General features: G+C 38.2%; 1 protein-coding gene across 1 annotated transcript in view; it reads left to right on the forward strand.

Moving 5' to 3' along the window:
- Window positions 1-1,047: 1,047 nt before the first annotated feature.
- The window catches only part of MTMR7 (myotubularin related protein 7), a 46,493-nt gene continuing 24,933 nt past the window's right edge, over window positions 1,048-22,607 (forward strand). The window contains exons 1-5 of the mRNA XM_027735460.2: window positions 1,048-1,388; window positions 15,087-15,209; window positions 16,844-17,006; window positions 20,635-20,792; window positions 22,340-22,468. Coding sequence (XP_027591261.2) covers window positions 1,365-1,388; window positions 15,087-15,209; window positions 16,844-17,006; window positions 20,635-20,792; window positions 22,340-22,468 — 597 coding nt within the window. The 5' untranslated portion in view covers window positions 1,048-1,364. The remainder of the gene's footprint in view (window positions 1,389-15,086; window positions 15,210-16,843; window positions 17,007-20,634; window positions 20,793-22,339; window positions 22,469-22,607) is intronic.

The following is a 22,607-nucleotide window of genomic DNA, read 5'->3' on the forward strand; positions in this document are numbered from 1 at the left end:
TAACCTAAGAGTTGACATAAAAACCCCTCATGATGCTCTCGGTTTGAGTATAAGTAATGGAGCAAAAAAACCCATCATCTAGCTATTTCTTAGTAAGAGATCAGCAGCATTGGAAAAACAATGGCATGACTGAAGCCAATGCAGCTGTACCCATTATTCCCTTTCCATTGGGGTAAAATGCATTTTTGTTTTTTGGTAACCCTACCCATATTTTATCTTTCGCAAAATATATTAAGCTTACTGTGTTCTGTGCAAGCAAGAGGTTATGTGGGGAGCTTCTCCTGCTCTGGAGCAAAGCACTCTTGCCATGACCTTTGTGGGTTTGAGAAGTCTCACATTTATTTCTATGCCTCGATGAGGCTAGTCCCTATTTAAGAAGAATTATTGGAATACATCGATCAGTATAGACTATCTGGGCATTTTACAAGCCTCTAAGACTATGGTTTTTCTGAAATAATATATTAGCACATCTAGTAATTTGTACATTGGCATAAACACTGAGAAAGGTTATCTTTTTGCTTTGAATATGATAGCAATTCAGAGACAGCTAGATACCCGTTCTTCATCTTCACACAAGTTAACTGGGGAAGCCATCTCTGTGGCATTTCTTTTTGCTCCAAGAGGAAACATGTCTTTTGCAATAGGTAAGGCAAAAGATAGGGAAAGGAATTTCTGGTGTAAGACTGAAAACTGCGTGTTGCAAAAAATCCTCCCTTGTTCAAATCTGAGGATGCAGCAAAGTTGTGAATTACGGAGAAACAGACAAGCAGAGCTTCAGATAAACAAAATTCAGTGCTTCAGTTTCAGTAAGTGCAGCTTTTGTCTTTGAGATACTGTACATGCTGGGCCAGGGAACAAACAAAAAAGGGGGGAGGCGATCTCAGACAGAGCTTCCTTTATGTTACCGATCTTATCTTCCCTGAAAGAAAGGACAAGAGCGATGTAACTCTAGATAAGAGAGCAAACCATCCAGGTTGCGCCTTCGGGTGCCGCGGGGAGAGGCAGCGGCCGAGGAGCAGGAGGGTCCCCGCGGCTGCGGGGACGACGCGGCCGGGCCGGGCGGGAGGCGCGAAGCATCCCCGCCGCCGGGCAGCATGGCAGCTGCCGGGGAGGTGGAGCCAGCCGGTGACCTGCCAGCATCGCAGCACGGGCACATCATCTGCCGGGAGTAAATCCTCCCTTCTCCCTCTTATCTGCGCCGGAAAACGCGAGATCAAGATAAGATTAAAATATATTATTTAAAAAAATATAGGTTTTTTAACAGCAGGGCTGGCAGGAGAAAATCGGAGAGAGGTCAGGTGCGCAGGGCCGCCTCTCCGCCGGCGGCGGGAGGTGCATGAGGAGCTCGGCCGGGCGCCGCCGCCATGGAGCACATCCGGATGCCCAAGGTGGGTCCCGCCGGGCGGCCCCGGCCGCGGCAGCATCCCCGGCACCCCTCCCGCCGGCCTCTGCTCCCGCTGAAAGGAGGCTTTACCGCAGCCCCGCGGGCCTGAGGCTGGGCATAGCCTTCCTCCGCGGGCTTCCTAGCTGCTGCTGCTGCTGCTGCGGGATGGTTTTCGGCCAGTATGCCATGAAATCCGCCCCAAATACCGAGAGGTGGGCGCATTGCTCTGCAATGTTGGCCGGGGATTTGTCGGGCCTTTTCACTGCTTTTTATTCAGTGCCCCCTGTTAACGCTGGCACTGTCCATGATATACGAAATGAGAACCGTATTATCTGCTTTTCAGACGCCTTTAGTTTGCCCCAAGATTTCAGACTCCACGATGAATTGGTTTAGTGTTTGTATTAATATGTTTGATGTTTAACCAGCCTAATCAGTGTTTCTCTGTAGCTTTCTAAGCACGAGGCCTGTATTTGTTAAGAAAATCGCCACCTTGCTCTAAAAAAGAAGATGCAGTTTCGACACATAAAAGAATTAGATTAAAAATAATAATAAAAAAGTGAACCAGAGCTATATGTTAATTTAAAATGGGGTGGGATATATTTTCATATTTATTTATTTATGTATTTATTTACCCAACCCCATGAAATTTATTCGTATTTGATTTGGGCCCATTTATTTATTAATATTTAGTCTAATGACTGAATTTGAGACTAGGGCTTTGTTCTTTCTTCGTCTATATTTTAGGGCCTTTAGGTGTTAACCTGCAAATCTATTAAGAAGTTAAGTATTTATAACAACTGCTTTTCTTCTCATCTCATTTCATGATCTATTGTCTGCCTTTTTGGGAAGGAAGAATCTCAGAATGGTAAAAATGTACCCTACTGCAGGTGGGAAACAATCAGTGAAAGTTGTTTGAACAGATGCTTCTGATTATTTGCTGAAGAATGCTGAAAGCATGAATGAGGAAAACGTTGAAAACAAATAAGGGTAGAAGAATATCATGAAAGCAAATGGTTATATTTGCTGTGAATGGAAGATCTGGACAAGTCCCTGTTGCAGGCAATGGAAGCCTATCTGTTTGCTTTTTTACAACCAGGTCCTTAATATGTTAGTCTGCATATGTAAAAGCCATTTCAGTATCTGACAGCTGTGAGAAGGGACTGTACTGATGCCTCAAGTCACTGAAAATCTTACTCAGTGTGAAGTGATTCTGCAGTCCTGGATCCAGGCAGTCCCTTACGTTATAGCTATGCTAAAAGTTATCTGATGTAATAAAACAGTGCAGAAGGTATGATTTAAAGGTACAATTGGTACAAAAATTCCTTAAAATTTCCTACATAAATGTAGAAAATCAACGTGAGTCACTACTGAAATCATTAATCTCTTCAGTTACTCCTAAATACACTGACAAGTGCTACTTAGCAGAACTGATATCAGATATTTTTCTCAAGAAAACCTCAGCTTAAAAACAACCACCAGAACAGTGTTGGGATTTTTTTTTTGTTTGTTTGTTTTGTTTTTATTGAATTTGGTTTTGGTAATTTGGAATTGAACATTAAATTTCAACGCCAGGAAGGTAAAAATAGGTAAGGGCAAGCTATGTGACTATAGGGATATTCTTACAGTATGATGTGTTAGTCTCTGGTGTCGCATTTCCAGACTTCATCCAATTTTGTCTTGAGAGAAATTTGACAAGTGACTACCTTACTCTGTAAAGGTATTAATCTCAGAATAATGACACTTTTCTTGATTTGCAAACCCAGCCAAATGGAAAATCAAGATAAATCCCATACTTAGCAAATTAATAATTTTAATAATATCTGAAAACAGAATTCCTGCCCCAAGTAAAAGCTTTTTGTTCAAGGGCAGGTCTATATTACATGATGCCCATTAGGTCTCAGCAATTGTTTTAATTTTAAGTGAAATATAACTGTAGCAGAATGTGATTTGATACCAATTGGACCAGTAGTTCATTTAGGTCACTACTCTGTGTCTGACAGTGACAGAGGAGAGAGAACATTTAAACGTGGCCACATGCTGTACCTTCTCAGCATCTACAGTTGTATTAGGGTCCAACCCCTCCTAGTTCCATTAGTGTCCATTTATGGACCTCTCTGTGTGGCTCCACGGCCTGCATGGAAGCAAGTTACAGAAGATCATGGCTTTACAAAAAAATTACTTTCTTATGTCTGTTAAAACGTTCTTATTAGTTTCCTTCAGGACTCCTTGATTCTAGCTTCAAGGATTTGTTTGATAACAGTTCCATGTTCACCTTATCCATGCCTTCACAGTGAATCTTGGTCACAACCCACCAGAATCTGATAGTTTCAGAGAAATGTCATCAATGACCCCAAAACCTTTTTCCTGTGTTGAAACTATCAATTATGAGTCCGTGGTTCTGTATATATGGTCTAGGTTGTTTTTCCTGTAGGTATTCTACTTTATGTCTATCTCTGTTGAAACTCCTATGTGTCTCTTTTGCCCATACACTGTTTTGCAAGGCTTCTCTGGGGTGGGATTTCCTACTGCAAAAACCATTTTGATTCTTTCCCAACAGACTGTGTATATCCACCTGCTAACACAATATTTTGTATACTGAACACTATTGTTCTAAATATGAATTATATTTTCAGAAGTTAAATGTGATCCTATGTATGAGGGCTGTAATTTAAGCACATTTAAGAGTTGCAAACAGTCACTCATTGCTAAATAGAATTATATGTAACTCCAATAGCCTTTTAAAAATTAGTAAAACCAGTGACCAACATGAGTTTGGATTGAGCAGCAAGATAGTTTAGGATAACTCTCCAAAGCCCAAATGTGTCAAACTGCTCATAACAGTCATAAAAAATAAATAAGCAATACTTCTGCCCAGATTAGAAACACGTTTTATGACCATGTCTAGAGAGATGTCTGGCCATGGACAGGATGACAGGCATAGAGCTCTGTATATATGTTTACTTCAGAGGGCTCCTTTGTGCACTGTTGCTGCTCAGTTACTTTATTTTATTTGCTACTCTTCATATCATTTGTCTTTGTATATTGGCAGCAGGCCTACTGAATAGCCTTCTTATAATAAAGAACACATATCCCTGGTGTAACAGCTGTATTTAGTGTCTTCATTTAGCCCAGAAATTCTTATGGCTCAGTATCTCTTTCTAACAGAATACTTTGGATGACTTGTGTAGCTCTAGTGCTTTCATTTTTGTGATGTTATGGTAAGGTATTTCCTTTAGATGATGCTTGTCTCAGGCAGAATTTAAGATATGCTACCATGTTAATGACAAGTCTTTCTAACAGATGTATTGATTTCCAAAACAAATTTCCAACATGTGTAAATGAGTTGTGTTTGCATTTGTTTTCAATCTATTTTCCTTTCCATAGCTCTTGCTTTTCATTTGCAAGTTTTATAACACATGTCTATTTTTACAAACTCTCCATCAGGAGACCCATATAATTTACATCCACTCTATATATGACAATGTAAATGGCAAAATGTTTGTTTGGGTGCTTATGTAGGTCAATAGCAAAACTGAACCTAGTCTTTAGTCTCCAACTAATTGTTCTGGGTTGCTGGATCTCCACTTTTTTTTTTTTTTTAAGATAAGATGGGATATTCTACCACTACCCGTGATATTATAGTTACGTTCTCCATATTCAGGCTACAATTCCTTATGGAAAAGTTTGATTTTACTTTAGTGAGGTAGGAAGGTGCCAACAGTCCACAGGCAATATCAGAAGTTACCTGGGGATGTGGACTGGTTGTTTCTCCCCCAAGCCAGGGAATGGAGCACCACTGGAACTTCACTGTAGTCCTAGTGCTTGGCTAAACTTTAGTTTAGTTTGCTACTTAGAAGAGATAGAGGAGGTGAGGCTAGCATGGCCCTTGCCTGTTACTGATGCTTTGGGTCATCAGCTTACAGCAGACACATTACTGACACGTCTTTTAAGTGCCAAGTTGATTTTTTGTTTTTCAAGTGTTGTGTAGAGGTGGTTTCTGTTCTTGCCTCCAAGTGTACAACTTAGAGCAGTGCACCTCACAGTTCAGCTGGTGTTTTCTGATTCCATAACTGTTTTCTCACTTTACATCATGGTTAAAAAATGTTTAACCTATTTTGGGGCCCGTGATGTTTAATGACTTTGAATAGTCACTCTACTTGACTGCTTTAGTCAAGTGATGCTTTGAAACATCTACACTAGTTGTGGACACTTTTAACTCCAATTTTTTTTTTCTGATTAATAAATCTTCCCTGTTTAAAATGCAATTTAGTTTTCTTAAATTTAATACAAATGAGCTTTGTAATATACTGTGCCAGAAAATGTTCTGTGGTTTGACATTAAAGACTGGAGGTGGATAAAATGAAAATAGGAACTGCAGAAAATATCTACATGTTGTGGGATTGGACTTAAAATATCTGTTTGCAATTTGGTTCCTAAAAGACTTGTTTTGAATTAGGGTCATCAAGATACCTGCTTATTAGTGTGAGTTTTGATTTGAACAAAATGTTATAACAAAATATTTAGACAGCAAATGGTCAAAAGATCACTTTCATATTTTCAATAATGTGAATCTCAATGAAGAGGCAGCTGGATAAAATCATGAAACAAGCTCTAAAAAACATGGATAGCCACATACTTTAATTTGCTGTCTTGGTGTCTGTGTCTAAACCAGTAACTCAAAAACTTATTGCGCTTGAAAAATGGTACTGAAAATCATTAAAACAGCATGTCTGCAGGGTCCTCTTTGATTTTTGTTTATGCATATTAGGAGACTGGGGTTTCAGTGGAGGATTTGGGAAGTTTGGCTCTGGGGTGGTCAAAGTGGAATCTCTAAGTCTGCTCTTAATGGACTCGAGTAGGTGGTACTTAATCCATCAGTGTCTGTAAACTAAAGGAACTATCTATTTGCAATAGAAAATGCACACTGACATTCTCTGCTGTGCAGGTGTACTCTGCTGAGAAAGACAGATCCCCACCATGAGAAAAAGGAGTCCTACAAATCCATTTTTAATGCAAATCTTTCATGGCCTGCACAGCTGAAATGACCTGGTACTGCTGCTCTTGAATAGGCTGCTGAACAGGGCATAGTTTTAAACATGTAACAGAAAAGCCTGCATCAAATACAGGAGTTTAAAGATACATTTCTTTTCAATATGACTTGGCTGCATGCAGAATTCTTTCCCCCTATATATTTTTTAATACCTAAATCTGAACAAATTTGGCAAGTGTAATAAGACTTACTGCCTTGAGGAAGCCCTTTTTTCCTAAATTAAAACTTTTTTGATTTCTAATAGAACACATAGAAAAATTAGGAAATTCCTTAGAGTCTCTATTCTCCTTTTCTAGATAAATGAGATCTAATATAGACTGAAAGAGAAAACATTATATATGAACTTTGTGTTATGATATTGATACCGTATTGTAATACTCTTTTAATAGTTTCCTGTTTACTGCATCCCTTATACAACTCTTTCTCAGGTATATCTGATAACATGATGCTCACTTCACACTTTTTACAGATCTTAGTAGAAAATTTTTTTAAGCCATATTGTTAGGTAGTATGTTTAGTCTTGCTAACATTATGAGTGATTCCTTATTCTTTTTTCATCTCTTTTCCAGTATTCCCATTTCACTTTAGTCCTCTAGTAAATTAAACTTCCTTAGATTTTTTTTTTAAATTTTTCCCCCATTCTGCTTTGCCCTGAGGAAACTTCTTACAATGAAGAATTTAAGGTGTCTGTACTTAAATTTAATGATTTGTGTATTTCTGGCTTGCTTTGATTCTTTTGACATGTGCAAACATCTAACTCTATAGATTGATGGTGTAACATTATTTTACTGCACTTGGGAAATCTTTTCAGAGATGGAAATATAAAAAAGTAACATGGATCAAGTACAGTTTTCATGATTCTTATGAAATAGAATAGAAACCGCATTAAAAGGCAGCATCAATTGGCAATTCAGTTTTCCTTTATTCTCGTTCCAAGATTAAGCAAAAAAATCACTTACAGTATATTTTGTTTAACAAGCACAACACTACTATCTTTCTGTGGAAAAAAATTTAAAGAGCATTTGGTCTTTTGCACGTTGTCTTTTTCACCCTCAGGAAACACATGGATAGCTGGGGTCAACCAGGGTGAAAAAAGCTCAAATATTCCACTTGGCCTCAAATCATACCAGCTGTGCTCCTTTTTTCTCATTAGGCTCAGGCTTTTGGCTTTCACAAGCTCTTCCCTTAGGTTTTATGTGCCTGCAGTGCTGAAGCTAGTCAGTCTTTTGTCACTAATTCCCAGGATTCAGTTTCTTCTTGCTTTTACTCATGTGTATAACATCACAAGGTGAGTAGGGAAGGCAGCTGAAATCCCCAGTCGATCTAGGAGCCTGAGCGGGTGCACGAGAAGAAGCCTTTGTAGGGCTAAGTGTCTGCTGTTAACCCAAAGAGAGCCAAGCCCCATTCCTTGGCTTTGGGTCAAGCTTTTCAGTAGCACAGATTGTTGTGACAGTGGCCTTTCCTTACCCTTGGAGAATCACTGAAACTCCTTTGGACAGTCAAATTTCAAGGTACTTGGTCAGCTTTTATCTGGAACTTGCTTTGGCAGGTTGTTTAAGAACAATGAATTTTAACTGTCTGAACAACAGAAAAGCTCCTGAGAACCTGGCCTGAGTGAGGACATTCCCTGCTTACCCTTAATCGGCTTACTTCTGGCTAGGAAGGGTTTTTGGCCTTTCTTCCTCTTTTGCGGTAAGGAGTTAGAAGAATTAGTCACGGTTCCTCCTAAAGGAGTAGGGAGCATTTGGTAATATGTGGGAGCTGAAGTATTTTGTTCTTGGCTGCTGGATAGGCTTTTTTGCTTATGTTCTCCTTCCAGATGCTCAGTGTTAATGGGTAGCTCAGTGATTATCATGACAGAACTGGCTGTTCAAGGGTCTTCTACTTCAGGTTAGCTAATACTTAAGAATAAAACACATAGGCTTAAAATCTATGTAGTGAGAATGAAACTCTTGGAGATGGTTTTTCCTAGTTTAAAATTTCATTTTATTTGAAAATCCTACAGCAGAGACATTTTTGTGTCAGATAGTATCTCCCTCTGTACATGAGTTTTGCTGTGTCAGGAAGCAAAGTGATATGTAGAGATGTGGGACCAAGTTTTCCTCCAGGTCTGGCCACTCTGCTCTACAGTTTTACTTCTCCTTTTACTCTGCTTTCCCTGCTTGAGTCTGAGTCTACCATCAGAACTGATCCTGCATTTATCTGAAAGAGCTTTCTGATGTGGCACGGGGAACAGCCTGAAAAAGGAGCAGTAACTTCTACATTGTTTTGCAATGCTATTGTGTCTGGAGACACTGAAACATCTTAAAGAAATGAGAACGAAGGTAGCATATTCAAAACACATTTAAAAATAGGCCATGCAGTCAGAGCTTATTCAAGAAGTAATCTATACTAAAAATGAAAACAAATTAGAGTACATGAATATTTTTAGGAATAACATTTTGGCACGCTGGCTTTTCAGAACGCTTTTAGGGTCATATATTTGCCATTCTTCCTTAGGTGGGAGTCCCCTTGAAACTGGAGGAAGTTGTGTCTGAATGAAACTGTGACCCACGATTTTCCCTAATATGACATTTTTTTCTTGAATGACCTCCTGGCAACCTTGTTCATAAGTCATTTGTCATGTTTATTCTCTGAGTAAAAAGTGCCTTCCATCTGTTCTTAATCTGTGTTCCCTTTAACTTCTATTTTTGCCTGCTTATTTCTGTCATCTGTGTTGCATTGAAAATACAGTTTCTAGCCAAATTTATTTATCCCCATGTAAGGGTTGTAGTCATTGAAATAAATCTCCTGGCAGTCTTTTCTTCAGGCCTAGACAACCACAGTCATCAGGGGGAAAAAAATGATGGGGGGACAGCTTGAAATAAATTATTGAAGTTTTACTTAGATACCCCTCTCTAGACTCCCTTGGCTAACACTTTCTTTCTTGCTCATTGAGGTCTTCCAGCTCTCAGCTTTACAGGCCATTTTTGCTCTGTTTTATTTACCTCATATTTTCTGATCTGGTCTCTCCTACCAGCTGTTCATTTTAGGCAAAGCACATGTGCATGGTCTGTATGCTTTTTCCTGAAATGTGTCAGTACATACATGATTTTCTAGGTTCTCCAATAAAGTCTATGGTAGTTTTGGTGAAAAAACGGAGAAAAAAATCCCAACTAATTACTGTATTGTCTCTTTCTGATATTAAATTTAAATTTTGGCTATTAATGCTGATTTCTCAGCATGCTGTGACTTTTTAGATAGAAAAACTCATCTTCTTCCAAAGTGCTATTGCAACATGTGTTCCTCTCTTTTGCAAATGAACATATTCCCATTCCCTCTAGACCATTTAAAGACACTGTTTGACTTGGCTTTCTTTTCCTGATTAGGAGGGTGCAGAGGAAGAAAGAAGTCTCGTTCTTTGAATCCTTCGATCAGCAGAATGAAATCCAAGATTGAGGCTAGCTCTATTTTACTTTTTTTTTTTTTTTTCCTACCCATGGGTGAAATAAACTGCTTTTTCAGAAAGTTTGAGTAACTGGAATCTAGGCAGAAGAAACACAGGTGAAAAGCATCTAAATCCATGCAGGAGGTTATGCAGAGAATTTTCAGAACAACCTCCTGAGAGCTTAGAGATCATTACTGCTCCTGAAGGCATGTAATGCCACTTAGTCACCATAAATCATAACTGTGGATTTGAATCCAGGTAGGGTTTAGACTTTAGGAGTTCCCTTTCTCTTTAGAAATGGTGTTAGACATGATAAAGTGGTTCATGAAGCAAGTTATTAGTAAACCTGGTTTATTTTCCTCATACTACAATCACAGATTGACACATTCCACCTGAGAGGTAGGCAAGGCTAATCAACTTATACTGCTAATTTTTATTGAGTCAAATTTTGAAGCTCTCACTAATTTTAACTGACTCTTACTTTATTCTTTAGGATCAGCAGAAATAGGGGCTACTTAAAAGTTCAGTCGTGCATCCTCTCTCACATTACTTTTTCCTTGTTGAGCCTGGTAGGAAAGTTGATTCTGAGTTGTGCTTATCCACACTGAGGTACTGAAGAACTGAAAAGCTCTTGTCAGAATGCAGAAAATATATGATGTTTTGGATGCTGTGCTGTGTCACAAAAAATCGTCAGTATAAAAATTTTTATATTCTCAGTAAATGGAAACCACAGCAAATGAAGGTAGGCAGTTGGGCCAAATATGTGTGTATTTCACTAGAAATATTAAAAATCTAGAAAAAGTTCTGAAACTAAAGTATTAGTTTAGAAATTAGAATGTTGATGTAATAGACATGTTAGAAACTTAATGGAAGAAAAATAATCAATGTGACAGGCACATTGATGACAAATTACATGAGAAATACAGGTAAAGCACAGATTTCTTTTGTCTTGAAGTGAACAGAGTCAAATGTCATGGATTAACTACACCACAAAAGCCAAGAGTGCCTACAGATTGAAATTACAAGATTAAATGGGAAAACTAGAACTGTAGCACCACAGGACAGCAGTCCGATATTAGGACTGCAGTAACAACTGTCCTACCTAAATAGTGACATTGCCCATGAAAAACCTGATCAAGATCAAAAGGGGCATGAAGACAAGAAATGCAATGGCAGTAGGAGACATAATCTACCAAGTGAGATTGGGTAAATGGGCTGGGGGTTGTGATTCTGCATAAAAATTTAGGTTTTTTAAATGCTTGCTTATACAAAAGCTATTTGTTTATCTTGGAGAAAAAAAAGTAATTCTAAGTAATTCTAAGACTTGGTCTTAGATAGCAACAGAAAGATCTGTTTCAAAATACAGCTGGAATATCTGTGTGACAGCAGCTAACGCATTTAGAGGCAGTGTTCTTGAAATAGAAGAAAAAAAATGGGAAAAAATCTCCCATGGCAATGTTCAACTTTAAAGAGAAAACTACATAAAAATGTGAAAACTGTTTAAAAAGAAAGGGAGCCAAAATTTAAAATGTTTATAGGAGGCCTGAAGTTTGTTTAAATATGGGAGCTCACTGTAAGTCAGCTTCCAGGGAAAGGCTTTAAAAGACCAAAAAAAAAAAAGGTTTGCATAGCTAAACAGCAGGATGAAGGACTAAAAGGATGTCTCCTATTAAAAGGACTTCTTTTATTGGAAGTAAAAGGGTTTTCTTCAAGTTGAATTTCTGCCTAAATGAGGAAAATAAAACATAAACAATTTAAATATATAAATAAAAGAAAGGCCAAAAGAGATTTTGAAGAACAACTTGGCAAAAAATGCTAGTTAAGTAATTTTCAGTCTCTCTTTAAGTAGGTGAAATCCTGACATAAAATCTACAGGACTAGTAAATTATCAAAGTAGAGAAGGTGTTTGGAGATATGTACATTCTGACACATTTTTCTCTCAAGAACATATCAGAAGATTTGTCAGCAATAAAAGTGTTATAAGAAGAGATTTCAAAAAAATTGGCAACAATGAACAGTAAAAAATTACCAGGACAGTATGGTATCCCTGCAAATTAAAAAAACTAAAGTACTAAACTGTGCTTAACTAACAAATACTAACTTGTACTTACTAAACCAGTAATGATGGTGTAAGGCTTAAAAGTTTCTCACTCTGAAAAAAATGGAGGTGGTAAATATGACAAGTAATCTGAGAGATTGGTAGGACCTGCAATGCTCTCTTAAGCCCACTTCTAAATCATAAGATTTATGGGTAAGTATGATTAAAAAAGGGGGAGAATAAGCATAGCTTTGAAACAGGAACCCAGAACCTCTAAAATTTCGTTGAAAAAGTGACAGGACATATGGATGAGGATGATCCATTTTGTAGAAGCTAGTTGGTCTTCCAGAACTCATTTGAGCATGTTCTTCATCAAAGGGTCTTGAAGAAACTTAAGTATCATAGGGTAAGAGATTCAGGCCTCTCAGTAATAACTGACTACAAATTGAGAAAAAAATAGCAGAGGATATTGTTCATTTTTGCAATGGAGGGAACTCTTCATTAGAGATCCCATGAATCTGTAAGAGCCTGTGATGTTCAACTTACAAATGTTTTGAAAGATACAGGGAGGGGAGGAGATGCCAGAGATGGCAAAATTCACTGATGTTATTCAAGGTAGGAGACAGGTAAGATTGCTGTAGGGGCTTGCAGCAACATCTCATTATACTGATGAACTAAATTTATCATTAATAAATATAAGGTAATACACATGGGGGGTAGATCTTAACTTGTACATCCAGACACGATTTAGAGTTACAATTGCTAGTTCTAAAAAACCACCCCAAACCCCACTGTGTTCAGCAGAGGACAAAAAAGCAAACAGTGTTTGAAAACTTCAAAAATTTGAATAGAAAACAAAACAGCAAACATCACAATTCCCCTACACAAACGTATCACACATCCAGCTCTTGAATTCTGTTTGCACTTTTGGCCTCTTCTCAGGAAACAGACCTCGTGTAGGATGATCAGAAGTGTGGAAGAGCTTGTCTGGAGTAGCTCAAAATAGAGTTGGGCTCTTCACTCTTGGAATGTGAGGACAGAGGGAAGGATCGGTAACAGTATGTGTGGCACAGAGACAGTAAATGAGGAACATTTCCCTGTTTGCCAAACTGTTCACCAAACATGTGGTGCACCTGTTACTGGTGGCAGGTTCAAAATGAGCAAGAGGAAGGGGTTTTTTTATACAATACATAGCTGGAACGTGAAGTTCACTCTTAGAGGATGTTGTGAGTTATTCAAAATGTTATTCAACAAAATTAATGGAATTTAAACACCGTTAGGGCTATTAAAAAACATGACCTCAGCTTAGGAAGGCCCTAGGGCTGGGTTAAGATCCTGAGAGAGTTTGTCCATGACTGTAAATCCTTGTGTCTTATATTCTTCCCTCAGCTGCTGGAACTGTCCTCTCTTAAGAGACAAACTGCAGGGCGAGGTGAATCTCTGATCTCACCTGGTGCACCCATTGCAATTGCTTTAATGAAATCAGACTTACTACACAGCTCTTAATTCAACTGTTCCTGTTTATATCCAACTTTTATTTTATTTGTAGCTCTACATTAAAAAAAAAATACCACAACCCAAGAGAGGCTTTGTTGGTTAGCATTGTTCAGTCATGGGGCTCAGACTGATGAGTGGGGAGAGGATGTGACTAGGAAGCCTGGAAATTCATCCCTCAGCACTGCCCCACTCTGTGGATACCTATTTTGCTTTGTATCTCATGGCCCAAGCTACCTCAGTTTGTAGGCCAGAGTGCTGAATACCTTATGCAAGTTGAGTGCCTGTACAGCAGAGTCCTCATTGGCTGGTCTGCAGTGTAGGGACCTTTTTTCATTTGGACAAAGCTAATTTTTATTGTTGTTTTTGTGGGTTCCGTTTAGAAGGGCCCTGCCTACATTTTTCTTTTCTATCATCCCTCCTCTTTTGCTTACTACTGAATGCTTGCTGGGTTAATGTTGTATTTCTTCAATTCCTTCTCAACACAGTATGTGACCTCTAAGGTAGATGGTCCTGGGAAAAGGCTCCATCCATGCTTTCTAGCTGTTTTCTTTTTGTTTAAAGTGGATTATAATTGGTCTTGAGGGAGAAGACTCGGTTTTAATAATTGTTGGATTTTAGACATTTTGCTATCAGACATGCTTATTTTGATTTTAAGGTTTTTGTTATTCCTATTTTTAAAATAGTGCATTTGGAATACACATCATAAACACATAATTCTCGTATGCTGGCATTATTCTGTTTTTTTATGAAAAATTAATTTTAGTTTTAAAATTGTTGTAGCAGGAAACCCATCAAACCCATGGTTGTAAATTGTTAACTGTTTTAGGCAGGTTTTATCCCATTAAATACCCACCTTGTTGATTTTTTTGTTGTTCTAGTTTCTCAGTCAGAAATCATAGAATGTTTTGTGTTCAGAGGGACTTTAAAGATCATCTAATTCCAACCCCTGACAGATGCCTATAACACATGCTATATACAAAATATTAATGGTGTACAAGCCACAAGATTGAGATCAGAGAGTTGATAATGTGTTATGGACTCACCTGCTGTCAGGATTGTAGCAAACATGCCCGTTTTATGCCCAAGGTGGGAGAGCAGTAGATATGATGTCTTTGATTCCCACTGAAAAGTGACTGAAGGTAAAAACTTGTGGTGTGACCTCTAGTCAGACCTAACAGGAGTGTAGGGACAAACACTGAACAGAGATTTGCCTGGGAGCCTGAGTGAGACCTGATGAAGGAAGACACTCTACCACTGTTATCTCTGCTTATTCTTATTTTTTAAATTTAGCTTTCTGTGTATCACTGATAATTCTGAAATTACTTGAATGGAAAACATGGGGCTAGAGTTTAGCTGAAGGCCAGGCCCTGCCTTGCTATCACAGAGTTTTGATAGGGTGAGATCACAAAGACAAGATCAAATGAGAAATTGTGTTTGGAAGTCTTTGCCAACAAGTTTTTGGATATAGAAGTACCACAAGAGGAGGAAAAATGAAAATTAAGGTACATCTGGAAATAGATCACATAATATAATCACATTTTCTCACATAGTTATACTTTTTGATATTTCATATTGCAGTGAAAAGAACTTAATTTGTTTGTAATGAACAAAATGTGGACATGGAGCTCTCACTGTGGCAGACTCTGTCATAGCCTAATTATTTTTTTTTGTCTGTCATTTCTGTATATAGGTGGAAAATGTTCGGTTACTTGATCGTTTATCTTCAAGGAAAGCTGTTCTGGGAACCTTGTATTTAACAGCTACCCATGTCATATTTGTGGAGAATGGTTCTGAAACCCGTAAAGAAACCTGGGTATGAATTTTTGTCTTTTCAGTTATCTTTAAGTGCATGGCACTTTATTGATGGTAATTTGAAAATTACTTGCAAAACAGTTTAGACATAGTAAATGAGTTCATATGGATGCTTTTGTAACTTCAGGGCACGTGAAGTTCCAGCCTAGTAAATTCTGAAAATTTTCAATGGATTCTGGATATTGCAGTACAATAAGAGGAGTAGAAAGGCCTTCTCTATATGAATACCACATGTATTTGAATGAGGAGCAGCTGCTGTAAACTCCAATATTGTTCCTATCATCCAGGAAGAACTGAAGAGAAATGCCTTGAGTATGAACTACTACCTTGGCTCTATCAGCTCTTGCCTCTCTCACTGACTGCTGGTGCTGAATTAGTAATTTTCTTGTTTTAATATTTTAATTTTTTTTATAATGTAGTGTTTTGAATTAACTGTTTTGACGGATTGATAACAGACGTTGCATGTTGTCATGGTTTAACCACAAGCCATTAACCAAGCCCCACGTAGCCACTTGGTCACTTCCCCACCAGCAGGATGGGGAGAGACTTGGAAGGGTAAAAGCTATAAAACTTTTGGGTCGAGATGAGGACAGTTTAATAGATAAAGTAAAAGCCTCACACACAAGCAAAGCAAAACAAGGAATTCATTCACTGCTTGCCATGGGCGGGCAGGTGTTCAGCCATTCCCGGGAGAGCAGGGCCCCATCACACATAACAGGTACTTGGGAAGACAAATGCCCTCACTCCAAACAACCCCCTTCCTGCTTCTTCCCCCCACTTTATATGCATGAGTATGATGTCATATGGTATAGAATATCCCTTTGGTCAGCTGGGGGCAGCTGTCCTGGCTGTGTCCCCTCCCAGTTTCACATGCGTCCTCAGCTTTCTTGCCAGCATTGCAGTATGAGAAGCAGAAAAGGCCTTGATTCCATGGAAGCAATAACAAAAATATCTCTATGTTATCAACCCTATGTTCAGCACAATTCCAAAACACAGCCCCATAACAGCCACTGTGAAAGAAATTAACTCTACCCCAGCCAAAGCCATCACACATGTACCTATATAGGTACAAATATTTCTCCAGTGCCGTATCATTTGAAAGTCTTTCATATGGCTTAACTGTGCATCCTGTGTCCATTTTTGTACTAATTAAATCCATCCTTTTCTGGTCCCACTATTCCTCACCTGATTTTTATTGTAATGTTTCATCTCATCTGACGCAGCATGTAAAATTATATCATCATTACCATTCTATCCATGAGAAAGCCCAGTATTTTAGCCATATCTAAGTGGTGCTGGTTCATCTTTTCACTGTGCAAATAGATGAAAAGTGCTCTTTCTCTGACAACCACTAGCTTACACTAAAGCAAGCAAACAAAAAGCTTTGGATAACACAAGCAGGCTGATATTTGAGCAGCTGAAACACTCCAGAAGCGCTTCTTTGTCTGCAGGTGATGTATCAAGCACTGCTTGAGCCTGAAGGTGGAGATTGAAACCAGACTACAAGAGGAGAAGTGTAGGGGGTTTTGTGAAACAGTGGTGGAAGCCACTGTGCCTGCCCTGGCACATCATTATAAATAATTATTTTTCTTCTTAAAGATTTGATTGGCATAACAATTTTCAATTCCTTTACAGGTTCTCCACAGCCAAATTTCCTCTATTGAGAAGCAGGCCACCACTGCCACTGGTTGCCCATTGCTGATCCGCTGCAAGAACTTCCAGGTCATCCAGCTGGTCATCCCTCAGGAACGAGACTGCCATGACATTTACATATCTCTGATCCGTCTGGCACGGCCAGGTATGGGAAGGAAATGGCACAAAAAGTAGTCCTCATCCTGAAGAGGGAGAATATAATGGAAGAAATGTATCTATGTGTCTTTGTCCTTTGCAGGTTAAGAAAAAACCTTCATTAGAGGTGTGTTTTAAAAGAAACATTAAAATAATCACTTATGGAGCAATGAAGAAAGCACAATATAACAAGTAGTTTGTTCCATAAAATATGACATGAGCTTCGTTTAAAATAGTACTCTATGGGCCATAAAATATATTATAATGCTATTTTACATGCAGCTGTTGTTTGCTGGATGCCTTGTGTAAGTGTGAATTTCGGAAAATACTCTAAATCCAGGGATCTTTTGTGCCCCTGCTGTGACAAAAACCTTACAATATATTAATGGTCATGTCAAGATTTGAATTTTGACTTTCTGTGCTGTGCATAAATTTCTTAAAATCAGTGAAAGGTTTTGCAGCAAGTAGTTGATTTATTCCACCAGCCTGCCCATGTTTTTGTCTATTATTGTCTACATTTTGAATGTGCCCTGTTTGAATTTCTGAATTCAGTTCAAGATCCTTTTGAAACCTTTCCTCTTTTCAGTGAAAATCCAAATGTTGCACCAAAGTCCAACATCTGATCGCCTACATTATAGCTCCTCTCTGCATTACACTCTCCTAAGAACCAGCTGACAAGGGTTCTGGATTGTTTCTTTTTAAAATTATAACTGTAGAAATACAACACTGACTTTTGTCCCTTACTATTACTTTAATAGAATGCAAAGAAATTGTCTACCACACTGTACAAAGCTGAAAACACTGGCTTTAATTTTTATCTTGCTAGGAGAACACCAATTTCATCTACTGTTTAGAGGGGGGAAAATTGCGTAGTCAGCCAGCACAACTACTGAACTATAAAGTACCTTCTATAATTAGGGTAGTAGGAGTAGTAGGAGTAGTAGTAATGTACAACTGTAACAGAAGTAACTTAGTAAGCTAGGTGATGCTGGTTCAAAGTAATCAGAAAAATTTTAAAACAATGAGACAGATCCAGTCAGTGGTTCTGCTGATAGAGGTCTGGATTCATTCCATGGACCTCAGCTGCAAGCATGTGTTCATGTGTGCTGGAAGAAATGCAGTTCTGGAATGCTCTTTCCCTGGAGGCTGAAGGAGGTGTGCGTGCTGCTATGCACCAGAACGGGCAGACAGAAGGGTAGCTATGGACCCTGAATGCAACTTCAGTGGCAAACTGCAATGGACAAGAAGGTTTGAGTAAAGAAGATGGAAAAACAGCACTGTAGAATTAGCTCTTTCAGTAGTTCAACGGCATAGTAGTTTTCCTTCTCCAACAAACTATCCAGTCTTGATGTGAGGAAGGATAAAATTGTGCTTACTTACTCAAAATTAGAAGGCTCTGATTACAAGCTGAGCCATATGTGCCCTGACAGTTCTCGGCCATGTCATTTTGTCTGGGTGTGAAGCTGTACTTTCTTTAGGTAATACAGTTACTCAGCATTAGAAAGTACCCTTTGCTCCATGAGGAGAAAATGAGATTCAGGCTCTACTTTCCATTCTCTGCCTGTTCTTTTCATTCATTAAGCCATAGCGAAGCCTGAGTGAAGCCCATGTTGTGTACTGGCTTAACATGTTCTATGCCAGCTGATGTCCTAGTAATGTTAAAGGTGAATTTTATGCTAGAATTTTATTTTTGCTAGAATTTTAATAAGATCAAGCTGTCAGCTGAATTTGGACTTTTTGCTTAATTAAGCCATTTTTTTAAAACAAGCTGACTGTAAGAGTAGTTACATGCTTATAGCAAAATAACTGTAAAAGATTAGGAAAGGTCCTATAAGTACTGGCAAAGGGGTGGTGACTGAGCTTTAAGGCACTGCTACTAATACTTGAACATTTTTGATACCACCTATAGATACCATCATGTAATAATACTTGTAACATTGAGGCAGACTTCAGTTGTATGTAACCCAGATATATTTTAATAAGTGAATTTTTAAAGGGTTTCCATGTGCCTGTAAACAGCAGGTCCATCAGGAAGAAAATCCAGATGTTTCTGACAACGAAGCAGTGAAAACAAGAGCTCAGATTGCTACCAAAAGCACTTCAGTAAAAAGAGCTCAGATTAGATTTATGGATTATGCTAAAACTTTGTGTTAGCAGATGAGAAGTAAACCAGACTGTCTTCCTCATCTATGCCATGCCACAAGTTTGAAATTAGAGAATACAGAAAGAGTTTAAATTGTTGGACAATTTGCAAATAATTCTTTTCTTTTTCCCTACTCAAGACTTTGTTGACTTTTTGTACAGTCCTAACATGAAGTTTTCTTTCCTTATGTTCATACTTTTGTGTATGTGTGTATACAACAAATTTAATGAAATTAAAAAAGGCAAAATAGAATTTAAAGTAAACCTTTAGAAGACATAGTCAAAATACAAGTAAAGACTTTCTATAGAAAAAGGTGGGAACCTTATTATTAATATGGGGGAGTATTATTTTTATACCTCTATATTCTGTACAGTACAGAACACTGTAGTGTTCTAAGACTGCTTATTAGCTATATATTATTAGAAAAAGAAAGTGTGGTATTTAAATTTACTGATCTCCCTAAAATTATATTGTAGAGCAAGTGTATCAGTGGAGAACTGTGAAATCATAGACTCAGCTTGTGATTTACTTTGCCTCAGTTCTAAAGTTAAAAACCTGTTGGTCAGAAAGCTTTAAGGAACTTAGAGCAATGGAATGAAACACACCCTTGTGACATTGATTAAATATCAATGAAAATGTGAATTTCAAATTGTATGCTGAATAGTTACTCATGTCAGTAACAGCTGGCATTCAATGGCAGTGGTGTCTGGCTGCCACTGATCACCAGGATTAAGACACTCATTAGCATAAATACAGATATATTCCTAAAAAAAGTCAAAAACTCCAGCACCATCAAAGTTTCCTATATGGTCCTTGATCGACAGAGACAGGTGGCATAGCTACTTAAACAATTTCATGGTCATGATAAAATGATTGACGTAGCATATGCTTTTTTTATGCTATTACGTCATCTGTATCTCGAATGCCTTTGCCAATAATTCAGGGACAGAATTTTGCACTCCGCAAAACTAAGATTTCATTGAATCTATTGGAAACCTTCCTAATTAGGAACAAAAACTACTGAGTTCATTTTTGTAAGATTGTGCTGCATAGTCCATTGTTCACATCTTATGTCTTTGCCACAGGATAGATGTTACGTTAATAAAGGGAGTTCTGAACTAGTAGACAGTAAATTCTTTTGCAGATCAAGTGCTTACTCTGGCACTGACTGCAGTTTTCTTTGGATGAAAGCGTATCACTGACATTTTGTCTGTGCCGGGGGAGGCCTTCACAATTCTACTGAAGTTTAGCAGAACAGTATATTTGTAGTAGCACTTCTATTTCAACATATACAAATATCAAAAGAGCACAATACTTTCAAAGTTAACTTGACAGTAGATATAAACCAGGACATGTGCTTTTGTAAAACAAAGCATACTGCTTTAAAAGAAACTGCATCAAGGCCAACACCAAGTTCTGCTTTTAAAGTGTGATTTCTGGATAAGAAATCTGAAGCAGTTTACTGTTTTTGTTTGTTTGCTTATTTTTTTCCCAGTGAAATATGAAGAGCTGTATTGCTTCTCATTCAATCCAAAATTAGATAAAGAAGAACGAGAACAAGGCTGGAAGCTTGTGGACCTCAATGAAGAATATAATCGGATGGGCGTTCCAAACAACTATTGGCAGATTTGTGATGTAAACAGAGACTATGGAGTGAGTCATTGTGATTTTTCTGTTACAGAGGCTGTCTGTAAAACAAATCAGCAGCCTGACTGTGCTTAGTTGCAGGATCCCTTTGTGCTGAGTGCTGTACACACATGTCACAAGGTGCAGTTCTTTCACATAAAATGGCACATAGAGAATGAGAGAAAGGATATGTCTTTATTTAACAGATGTGAAAATGAAGCACAGAAAACAGTGTTTTAAATGTTAGAGTTTGGCTGCCTGGGAAGAAGTTTAAATCATTCCTAATGTTATGTGTCTGAATAAGATTTTTCCTGACATGTAGGGCTATATAAAATTACTACACAGTCATTTTATGAAAAAAAATTGCTCAAAATAGTGAGCTTAGCAATATTTTTTCCTCACTGGCTATTCCCACACTCCTTTTGAATCCTGTGTGATTGAGTGTTTTCACAGTCATCTAGTAGGTCATATATCTTCCTAGCTGCCTGCTGTCCTGCCTCATTCAGTCTTGTACAACTGAAGACCCTAGAATGTTAATTAATTGTGAGAAATAATAACCAAAGGATTTTTGAAGGAAGTTTGTCCATGCACTGCATTGGCTCTGTTGCTGGAGCACATCCATGTTAAGGAAGGTCCGTGAAGTTCTCAGAGAAGACTGAATGTGCTGTCAGCATTTGTTTTTGTTAAAAGAAGTGGAAAAAAATGTTTGGCCTCTTCTAAGATAAAGTGTAGGGAAAATGGCATCATGAATAAAATCCAGTTCACCGCAGCAGCATCTGTAACCACAAGCCATAACTTTCCTTTCTCCTTCATTACATATCTCTGTCTCAGAAAATAATTTTTTCCTGGGCATTCTAATTCCTTTAGTCATCTCAGAAAGTCACAGGGAGATACTGGATATCCTTTTGACCCCAGTCAGAATGTTACAGGCAGTACCAGGACAAGGAAGTTAAACTAGGGCCCCATGCGTGGTCCTACTTGTCTCCAGAGGGATTTCTGGGCTTTTTTTGCAGGCTCATAGGGTTCCTCTCAGAAGTGATAGGCATTGTAAGGGCTGCTTGCCTTTTGGTATCCTCATTTCACATGGTTTAATTTTTTTTCTCCAAGTCCCTATTTTTATCCTTATTTTTTAAATTATTATTATCGGATTTGCTGGAAAATTCGTCTCTATAGTCGTCTCCCATTATAAAAGGGTGTTTGAGAACTTCACCCACTCCCATCCTTACTCCCAAATTGTGCTACAGAGAAAACTGCAGTTGTAAATACAACCTTGCTGTACATAATGATAGATGTTTTCTGGTATGAATGTATGTTAAACCTGTATGTTCTCAACAAGGCATGAATCAACATTTGGAAATACAGCCCTTCAACCCTTCTCCTTCAGTTTTTCCATCTGTAAGTTATGATTAATACTTTCCAGCTTCAAAAGAATGTTTTGAGAAATGTCAGTGATGCATATACAATAATGATGGAACATTTCCCAAGATTTGAGTTCCTTGGTATTTTGTTTTTGCTGTGGAGATGGCTAATGTTACTTGTACTTTGTAGACCAAATAAGCAGTTTCCTTTCACAGGTCTGTGACTCCTATCCTACAGAAGTGTATGTACCAAAATCTGCAACTGCGCACATCATAGTGGGGAGTTCTAAATTTCGGAGCCGAAGGCGTTTCCCAGCTCTTTCCTACTACTGCAAGGGTAACAATGTAAGTGCGAATTTGAAGCTTTGAAGTGTTTGCTTATTTTGGCCTTGGTTTTGTAATTCTTCTAGTAAGGTTTTACAAGAAATCTGTGATTATTTAATTTTTAAAAATGATTACTGTAGCCTGGTTAGTGTGGTTAGTT

This window comes from Pipra filicauda, unplaced genomic scaffold, assembly GCF_003945595.2.
Source record: "Pipra filicauda isolate LSUMZ 115617 unplaced genomic scaffold, ASM394559v2 scaffold57_size4234018_pilon, whole genome shotgun sequence".
Lineage (NCBI taxonomy): Eukaryota > Metazoa > Chordata > Aves > Passeriformes > Pipridae > Pipra > Pipra filicauda.